We start from the raw sequence: 9,770 nt of genomic DNA, 5'->3' as shown, positions 1-9,770 counted from the left end.
TCTTTTTCATTTTTACATACATTGAAGAATTGTCACATTTTGGTATGTCAGAACATTTTTTTCTATGTTTGCTATATGGTATGCAAGATATACATGTGACAAGTGGGTAAAAAGTAGGTGAGATGTGAATGGCAAGGGCTCTATTTTCTATTTAGATTTAAACAGGATCTGGGCCAGTGCAAACAAGACCCTGTGCATTCACATTTTGGTTTGAAACAAACAAGGGAAATAGAATCCACATCTGCCCAGATCTCGACTCAAATCGACCGGTCCAGATCCAAAATAGATGATAAGTCATAAAAGCTTTTTAAACTGTCCCACCAACCACGCTTGTGATGGAAGCACATATAGCATTATTAAGAATTCATGGAGGAATAATTGGTCGTCAAACAAGGAAGCACATTTTGAATCATGAACTTAGATGTGATTAAATAAATACACATTTCCTTTACATGATTATGAAATGATGATCAGTGTGGTTGGATGTCATTTGTTAGTTCACACATAAACATCACATTGAAGTGAGAACTACCAAGAAGATGATTACACAAGCAAAAATAATATGAGCAATATAAAGTAAAGAACAAATTTAAACAAGTACACATTGACAAACCTAAAAGACAGTATGGCCCTTGATTTCTTAGGACATGAGCTGAATCTCCCAATGACTTGGAAAAGTTACCAAGTTTACCATGAATAGCGTTTGGCATTGCGTGAAACATGATCAAGTTCGTGAACTCAAGACAGAGTTAGTGCTAAGTATTCAATTAATTGCCCTTAGAATGTTTTGAACTCTTGGCCTCCTCTTATTTGAAGGCATCAAATCCATTCCTTTGGAGCCCTTCTAAGCAACCCTTTAGATTCTAGTATCAAACATCTGATTATATTTGGGTTTAAATTCAGTTTTAAATAAACATCTGATCGAAAAATACGCAACAATACAGTCAGTTAAAATTTTCGTATATTCAATGTCTATACATTTTCTATTTTAATTGTAATACATCCAATAATCTCCACTCTCAATTATCTCATAAATGGCTTATTAGGACTAACTTATAAAGCCCTCCTAGATTATGCTAAACATGATTTTCTGATGCTAGAAGTGGGCCAGTTGTGACCTAATCCGCGAACTAGTTCGCGATTTCGAGGATGGAAAGGTGCACCAAGTTTAGACTTTAGAGCCTCAGCTTGCGGAGGCAACAGAATTCATGATCCAGTTCTCGATATCCGAGATTTAAAAAAGTCGCAGCAAAACCGACTCCGGCGTTTGCATTGCAGTGGGAGATGGACGGTCACGTTCTACTTTCCCGTGCTGACGAGATAACGTTGGACGGTGGATTAAGCATCTTGGTGGGCCCCGAGCCCAGCTAATCATTTTAACAATGATATTGGCGATAACGCCGACAGTGGAGGACTGAAAAGTAATTTGGCTTCGTGGAAAGAAAAAAAAAAGAACAATTTGAAAGTTCTCCTGAGGCACGCGCGTAACAATTCGAACGGTCTGGGCCAATTTCGTAATCTAGTCATTCCCTAAAGTACCCTTATAATGGGCTTCCAGTTTGGGGAAAAAGCATCCGTTCGAGCCAGGGCATTTTCGGCGTTCAAAAGTAACGCCCGGAAGACTTCCACCTTATTCCTTTCCTTCGGTGCTCCGAGGAGGGATACCGTCAGCCCTCCCGCAGGCAGCGCCTCGTGAGGTCAGAGATCGTCGTCTTCCTCCGTCGCTCTGCCTCTGCTTAGGGTTTCTCTAGCTCGCGGAGGCCGTCCCGTGGCCGGAGAAGAGACGCTATGCCGACGCCTTCGCCGCGGGCTGGGAAGAACTCGGCGTCGAAGCGGTCTTCCCACCAGCGGAGGGACCCTTACGACGTCCTCGGCGTGCCACGGAGCGCCTCCGATCAAGAGATTAAGACGGCCTACAGGAAAATGGCCCTAAAGTAAAAGCTTAACACCCTCATTCTCTCACTCTCCGTCGTCCTTTCATTTTACCTGGAGTCTTTTATCTTTGTATTTTATCTAATTTGTGATGCGCCTGAAAAATGTGCGGGGAGGAATCAGGGATCTTTTGCCTTCACAGAGTCGTTATGAAGGTTCTTTTTTTTTTTTTTTAAAGAAAGTCGTGCATAACTTGATAATCGCGCCTGCTTTGCATGGAATGTGGGGGAAAGGTGCGTGCTTTTCAAGTTTTGGAGCTCAATTTCGTTTGTATTTACGGAACGCTTTTCTGGTTTTTGTTAGACAACTCGTGTCTGGACGTACTTTTGCGAAATAATGTCCACGAGAAAACGCAGGGCTTTTATTTTACCGTGATCGCCGGAGCTAGAAAAGTTTCTTTTCTTCATTGGAAATGTTCTTGTTTTATTCAGCTGGTTCTCTGTGCAAGAGCTCATTTATGCTGTTCTCAATTTCGTTTCTGCAAGTGTGTTTGTTCCCTGCAACCTGTTCCATTTTCTGCTTTCATGTTCCTCCATTCTCTTCAATAATCTACTCGATTCTTCCTTCGTTGTTCTTGCTTGTAGTGCAGGACAACCGGTTTGGTTCTCTTGTTTCTATCCTTTTTTAGTCTTCACCCGTGTAGTTAGCTTGCATTCAAATCGCCACTTTGCGGGTACTGTTTTCATAAATGCTTTCTCAGAAATTCTTTTTATGTTATGCTCGTTTTCTGAAGATTATGACACATGCACCGGCTGAAGAGATCAAATTATTAGTGCTACGCTCTCAAGATCTGGGTATCGGCTTGTTTTCTTATGAATATACTAATGATGATGATGAAAGAAAAAAACAGAGAATGGCGGGCAAACGACCTTGGATGGGTTGAAGGTAGAAGCAGACAATGGTCCCTTGTAGGCATGATTAAGATTCAGTAGGTCCACTGGAGCTGCCCCTTTCCATCCTGTCCATGTCATAAAGAACCTTGTGAGATACCCTGTTCCAAAACGACCTACAATTCTAGTTATGTACATCATTAATCAGTCAGGATTAATGCCTTAAAGATATTCTTCTGCTGGAATATGTTAGAGGTAAATGAGTTGTTCTCTGTTGCCGTTTTTATTAACAAATTGTTGGAGATCTGAATCCCTTTCCCCACTCATTTTGGCATGGCCTTGCACAGTACCTCAGCAGAAGAACGGAACTTTCAAATTGAATGAGGAGGGTGCTTCAAGACTTCAAGTACGATATGAGTATGGATCTATTAAAAAAATCATATGGGACTTTATATATCTAAATACTCTGACAAAAAATCTGGACTTTTTTTTTGTCACAAAGATTCCAAATTTGATAATATACTTGGTTGTCAGTTTCATACATTCAGTTTTATGCCTATTTTCCTTTGGATAAATGACATTTAGCAAGACATAGAAGCAAACTGAGATTGGAAATAATTTTGGATTTCATTTCCACATGTGAGTCTAGATCTTAGATCTCATTGAATGGGCCCTTCCTAAACTGTCCTTCATTTATCTAAACAAAAGATTTGCCAGCAATCCACTCAGTAAATGCAGGGAGATGAAGAGAAAATGTGAACTTCTTTCATTCTAACAACAGGATACATGCAATGAAGTGGAAAGCAAATAAAACAAGCAGATCATATATGTCTATCTGGAGATGTTTGTACAATCTTATGTTTCTTACTTCTCCTTGTCAAAATTTATCTTTGTTCATTTGGATTGCTTTTCAAATGGTTGGTCTCTCTGGTTCCCATGGTCCATGCTGCATCAGACTACCATACCTTTGAAATTGCTGAACAAAGGCCTTATGATTCTTGCAATGTGGATTTCCAGTTCTCTATATTGCATAGCTAAATTTTAATCATGTTGTTGTTGTTGTTGTCTTTTTTTTTTTTTGTAGCAACCTATAAACAATTTGGGGTTCATGATATTGAAAACAATTAGCAAAATTCCCAGTGTTATTTTGTTGTAGTTGTTATCTGGCTCTCTCAACTATTCTGTACTTGTTATTATGCTATTTGTGTCCATACCACTAGGCATTGCAAGAGATGTGGAGATAGTGAAAATAATATGATCACTGTTGGACCTTCCTTTCTGCATTTAGGGCATAGAACGATAGTCTGGTCAAGTGAACTTTATATGTTGTTACTAGTTTGTCAGCTGCTTGCTTCTTTATTGGTTTTAGGCTTTTAGTATCAAGAATTCCAAATAGTTAATGTTTTTAAAAAATGCCTTTCCTTTTTAGACATTGCGTTTACTCTATTATTGCAGGTACCATCCAGACAAAAATGCCAATGACCCTGAAGCTGCTGATATGTTCAAGGAAATTACTTTCTCTTATACCATCTTGTCAGATCCTGACAAACGTCGGCAGTATGATGCTGCTGGGTTTGAGGTGGGATATTTTATTAGCATGTTAGTTTTACTGTGGCGGCCAACTGGTCTGCTTGTGTCTTGTGGATAATAAGCCAGCATTTTGATGAACTCACTAGGTGGTTGAACAAGACATCATGATAGGTGGTTGCTTGATAATGACAGAATTGTCTGGAAAGGGATATTAAAATCAGTTTCCCAGTAAACCCTTGGATTTGCCTATCAGTTGTTTGGTGGGGGCAGGAGACCTTCCTCATGATGAAGGTTTACCTTGAATATGTAAGCTATTAAGGCTCTAATAAGTGGTCCTGCTGGTATATATCTAGAATGGTGGTCCATTATATGCTGAATGCAGTGGAAATGGGTATTCATGTTTTTATGCACTGTGGTTTATTTCTTGGATGAAGGGCTTCAAACTTTGACCAAAAATGCTGTTAGAAAGAATGCGTAACATTTCATGAAGTTGTTTGGGCCACTGGAATTTGTAGGTGGGGGTTATCAAGGGAAGCTTTATAGTGATACCACCGATAGTAATATGGAACTTCATATTTGAAGGGGGAGCTTCTGTTGTCAAAATATGTTATTTTTCTTCTCCACAGCAACTTACTCATGTTTATTTCTGGCATCTTATTCTGCAGTCTTGTTTCATGTGGCTGTGAACTTAAGGTTAGGATTCAGTTCCGAGAGGGTTTTAAGTTGAAAGCAGGCTGCTTAACCTAATTCAGTTATATTACATGAATTTTGGCAATTTTGTGCCTGAGACAAGAGATTAATTTGAATCCTACATGCATTATTCTTCTTAATAGGATTTCCTGTTTGTCAGAAACTTCTATTGTTCTGATATCATACAGGATGTTTATCATCCTTTTGGAATTTGACTTTATTTTGATTGGTTCTAGGCTATTGAATCAGACAATCAAGAACTGGAGCTCGATCTTTCAAGTCTTGGAACATTAAACACAATGTTTGCTGCCATTTTCAGGTAAAGCTAATATTTGCCTGATTTCTTGTAACTATGCTCTTGTCCCTGGAGTTCATTCCACAACTGACTGAATGGACTTCTATGAAGCAAACTTGGCGTCCCCATTAAAACAGCTGTATCAGCAACAGTTTTGGAGGAGGCATTAAATGGCACAATAACTGTCAGACCACTCCTCCTGGGGCAGCCGCTGGTTAAAAAGGTTTATAGACTTTCCTTATTTTTTATACCCTTTTGCTGGTTCTGCTGCTAATACCTACATTTGAATGTCTTTGTCTGCCATACAGGTTGAGAAACAATGCGCACACTTTTACTCTGTAACAATAACAGAAGCAGAAGCAGAGGCAGGGTTTGTATGCAGAGTGCACTCATCAGATAGAAGCAAATTCAAGGTTTCTCCAAAATTATCAACTCTACCTTTACCATCTTATACAAACGTTGATCTTCCATAATTTTCATGTTTGAGGCAAATGTTGAAGAAGTTTTGCATGGGTATGTGAATGTGCAAATTGTAAAATATTCACAAGTCAAGTTTGAAAATTTTACATATCTAGGTCACTCAAACGGCAACTTAATAACTTGGGTCTAGGATTCCTGAGTATTTTGTGATCTGGAGTCAAGGCAACTGTCTTGCTTCATAAAATCTTGGTTAAGGCAGCCATCAATGTTGAAGTCAAAAATTTATATTCTTCTTTTATTATCTGAGCTCTTGCCTTCCTCTTTATCATTGTTCACATGTCTCCAGAACCGGAGTTTGATGCCAGTTTATTCAATAGTAGTGGTCTCTCTGGCTATCATAAAAATTTTGTGCCATTGGATTGCAAATTCTTCAGAAATTCAATGACATCGCCATGAAAATGCTGTATTCATTTTTGTTTTTTGGTAAACTATGTCACATGGGTATGGGAGCAAGTGCAGATACAAGTGCTGGTGTACTATAAGTCTATAACAATAAGATTGTTCTGAGGTAGCTAGTACATGCATAAGCTGTATATTCGAGAAAGAAATTCACAAGGTGTGTGATATTATTGACTGAATCCAAGAATTTTAAAAGATTTTGTGTATGAAAAAGAAGAAAGAGAACTAGATAAGACTGGCTCATAGTGAACAGGGTAGAGAATGGACAATGGACAAGAACAACATTGGCACATTGGTTATGCCCATCATGCGTTTGACTGTTTACAGGGCTATTTACATCTGCAAGTATTATTACACACCTATGTCGCATGGGTGTGGGATGCGGCAAGTTCCAAAAAAAGTTGGGTGCGGGTGCGGCGAGGGCACATATATATATATATATATATAAGTAATTTTATTTGTCTACATTGTTATTTTTTTTTTTATCAAGATTACCTTTATCTCATATAAAATTCAAAGTTTTATTAAATAAAATGGGGGAGGAAAGAGAAAAGAGGGCAAAAAAGATGAGGGAAAAGATAAAAGAAAAAAATGAAAAAAAACGAGTGAGTTTAATCAGCAGCACCCGGCTCAGTCAAATCGAGTCAGGTGCTGTGTCGGGCCACACCCACACCCGAGTCGACTCGGGTGCTTCACCAGTTTTGGGCACCCATGTGACTTAGTTACACACATATTGCCGCTTCTAAAGTCTTTGTATGTTGGTAAAATGTATGTTTCTGAATAGTTTGTTGATTGGTGATATTTCTCTTCGAGTTTTCCTACTGTGACACCAGATTCTTATATCTTGTTTTTTTGTGAAATCTTTTTTTGGATGTGAAACTTCTAATAGGGATAAGTCCTTTAGCGAATATATACTGCTTTTGAGCAGTTACTGTGTTGAAGTGGGTTCCAGCATTATCATCCTATTCCGTTTGTTCTAGTATATAGAATTCATTCAGGACTGAGGTTCTTCTCTATTTGATAGTTGTATCTATACCATCATGACAAGTCATCACTATACCATGGCTTACATATAGAAAAGTAAAAGTTTGTGTAGGTGACTCGACAGAGGCTGCTGCTCTTGAAAGGATTAAATGATAATGCTATTGAAAATGCTGTTCTGATAGATTGTTAAGATATAGGTTCTACCTTGAATATGTTCTGTTACTATTTAAATTGTGTGCGTTATCAGGAGTACTGATGAAATTAAACTTTCATCTGTGAACAGCTTTTATACTTTGAGCTGGAAGAGAATGGTGGACTTAGCCTCGCTTTGCAGGTTAGGGGAGTGTCACTGTCTTATATAAAATCAGTTTAATTAAAATGTTGTTATGAACTTTATTTTCCAAGCATCTGCTTTCTGTATATTTTATTGCCCATCATGAACTTGAACTGGATCAGGTCTTCTGGCTTCCTGATATTTTTGTTTGGATGAACCACTGAAGAGTTGCTGTTTTTTTACTTTGATCATAATGTGGATTCACCCGTGCAGGAGGACAGTTCAAGGACAGGGAAGGTTACCTCAGCAGGGATGTACTTCCTCCGATTTCCTGTTTATAGATTAGATCGTGCAGCAAATGCGGTATGCTAGCAATATTTTGTGATACTTGCAGGTTACGGTGATTTTAGGTTGCCTCATTCTTTGGCTTTAATATGTATAATATATCATTTTTGTCTGATGGCAAGTTGCTGGCAGATGACTTTGGCTAAAGATCCAGATGCTGCCTTCTTTAAGAAGCTGGATGGATTTCAGCCATGTGAGATAACTGAGCTGAAGGCTGGCAGACATGTTTTTGCGGTTTATGGTCAGTTGATCTATTTAGTTGTACTATGTGGAAACACCTGTCTTATTTGTATTAGTTTAAAGGTTCGCCAATTTGTTATATAGCTGAAGTGTTCATGTCTTGCCTTTTAACTTTTGAAGGTGACAACTTTTTTAAAAGTGCAACCTACTGCATAGAAGCCGTATGTGCTGCTCCCTTTTCTGAAGAAAAAGAGCAACTTAAGGATGTTGAGGCGCAAATTTTGTCCAAAAGAATGGAGCTATCTAAGTTTGAGACAGAATATAGGGAGGTTGTTATTTCAGTTTCATGTCATCGTCTGTTTATGCTTTTCAGCTGTCTGTCGTTCATGTATATGGCTCTTTTACATGATTGCTGCTACTTCCTCAGTTGATGATGGCACCTATTCATGATTCTCACCTTTTCTCTTTGGTTGAGTTGCAAATGTATGTAACCACGTTAGATTTTTCTGAAAGTTCCTTTCTCTGTTTGAGTTTCATGCTTCCCGTTCTCCCTTTGTTGGTTACCATGTCAAGACGGACCTGCTGTTTTCATCTTCTGTATTATCTTTCAAGTGATCTCAGACACACTTGTTTTCTCATTTTTTCCTGTATTTTCTTTCAACGTTTGAGAATTAATGCAACTCCATATCTGTTTTAGGTCTTGGCTCAATTCACAGAGATGACGAGTAGATATGCACAGGAAATGAAGAGTGTGAGTTTCTCTTCTTCTCCTTTTACGCTGGGATGACTGCTACAGGACGATCATTCTCCTGTACTGAAAATAATTCTCCCAACGTCTTGTACCTGAAAAGTTCTGACTTGATATCCTGTTTCATTGTTCAGATAGATGAGCTTCTCAAACAACGAGATATGATTCATGCCTCTTACTCATCCATCTCACCAACCCCAGGGCGGACCCCAAGTAGCGGTGGCAAGCGCAGGGCTTCCCGCAAGGAATTTAAAGGGGAAGAAGGCTGTCATTCGAGGCAGACTAAACCCACGGCAAGAGAAAGGTCAAGGAGAAAGAAGTGGTTCAACATCCACGTGAAAGTGGACAAGAGGAAGCCCTGTTGAGTGCGGGTTTTGCCCGTTTCATATTGCCCAGTACCTGACCTAGGTTGTGCAACGCTGTTGAAGTCCGAAGAGCGCGCTATATTTCCTTACAGTATATATTTCTTGGGGAGAGCTTTCAAGCAGAGGGGCGTTTGGTGTATATTCAAGTCGCCCATATCTCTTAGTTTCATTACGAAGGATGAGAAGCTGCTGCGCAAAGCCCAACCAATGCTGGTTGGCAGATGGAGCATCCTTGTGAGGTTCTGTAAGAATGGTTCGGGAGGGCCACTGTGGTGAGATCTTTGTAGAAGTTTCCCAATGTTGTTTCCAGAGAAGTCAAAATGCTTCTAAACAAATGTCCCACTTGCATGTACTTGTTGCTAAAAATTTTGAGCAGCAATTTAATTCCTTTTCCTTATATGTATTTGGTGCTTTTTTTTAAGAAAGAAGCTGCCTAAATCTACCTTCAACACTTCTGTCAGATATTAGGTGCGTTAATTTTTTATTCATTTTATCTCCGTGGGCTCAATATAGCCAGCCTGAGTGTGAGGTCAAATTCTTGTGTCATTTACCATATGCAATTTATCATATGTTCATAAACTTGGATTCAAATGCAAATGAAGGTCTATATCATATATGAGTCCAAAATTTAAAGTTAAAATATAGATCCTATACACATCGGATTTTTGAATTCAGAATCTAATCAGAATCGGACTTTGATATACAACTGAATCTGAGC

The 9,770-nt window shown here is 38.9% G+C and overlaps 1 protein-coding gene across 1 annotated transcript; it reads left to right on the top strand.

Moving 5' to 3' along the window:
- Window positions 1-1,582: 1,582 nt before the first annotated feature.
- On the top strand, window positions 1,583-9,545 carry LOC116258622 (chaperone protein dnaJ 16). The gene is made up of 11 exons (XM_031635860.2): window positions 1,583-1,934; window positions 4,218-4,341; window positions 5,219-5,301; window positions 5,389-5,500; window positions 5,586-5,690; window positions 7,424-7,474; window positions 7,688-7,777; window positions 7,892-8,000; window positions 8,120-8,268; window positions 8,637-8,690; window positions 8,822-9,545. The coding sequence occupies exons 1-11, from the start codon at window positions 1,789-1,791 to the stop codon at window positions 9,050-9,052; spliced, it is 1,254 nt and encodes a 417-aa protein (XP_031491720.1). The 5' UTR covers window positions 1,583-1,788; the 3' UTR covers window positions 9,053-9,545.
- The last annotated feature ends 225 nt before the right edge of the window (window positions 9,546-9,770 follow it).

The sequence above is a fragment of the Nymphaea colorata genome, chromosome 8 (assembly GCF_008831285.2).
Source record: "Nymphaea colorata isolate Beijing-Zhang1983 chromosome 8, ASM883128v2, whole genome shotgun sequence".
Taxonomy (NCBI): domain Eukaryota; kingdom Viridiplantae; phylum Streptophyta; class Magnoliopsida; order Nymphaeales; family Nymphaeaceae; genus Nymphaea; species Nymphaea colorata.
This window is presented reverse-complemented; position numbering and strand designations above follow the sequence as displayed.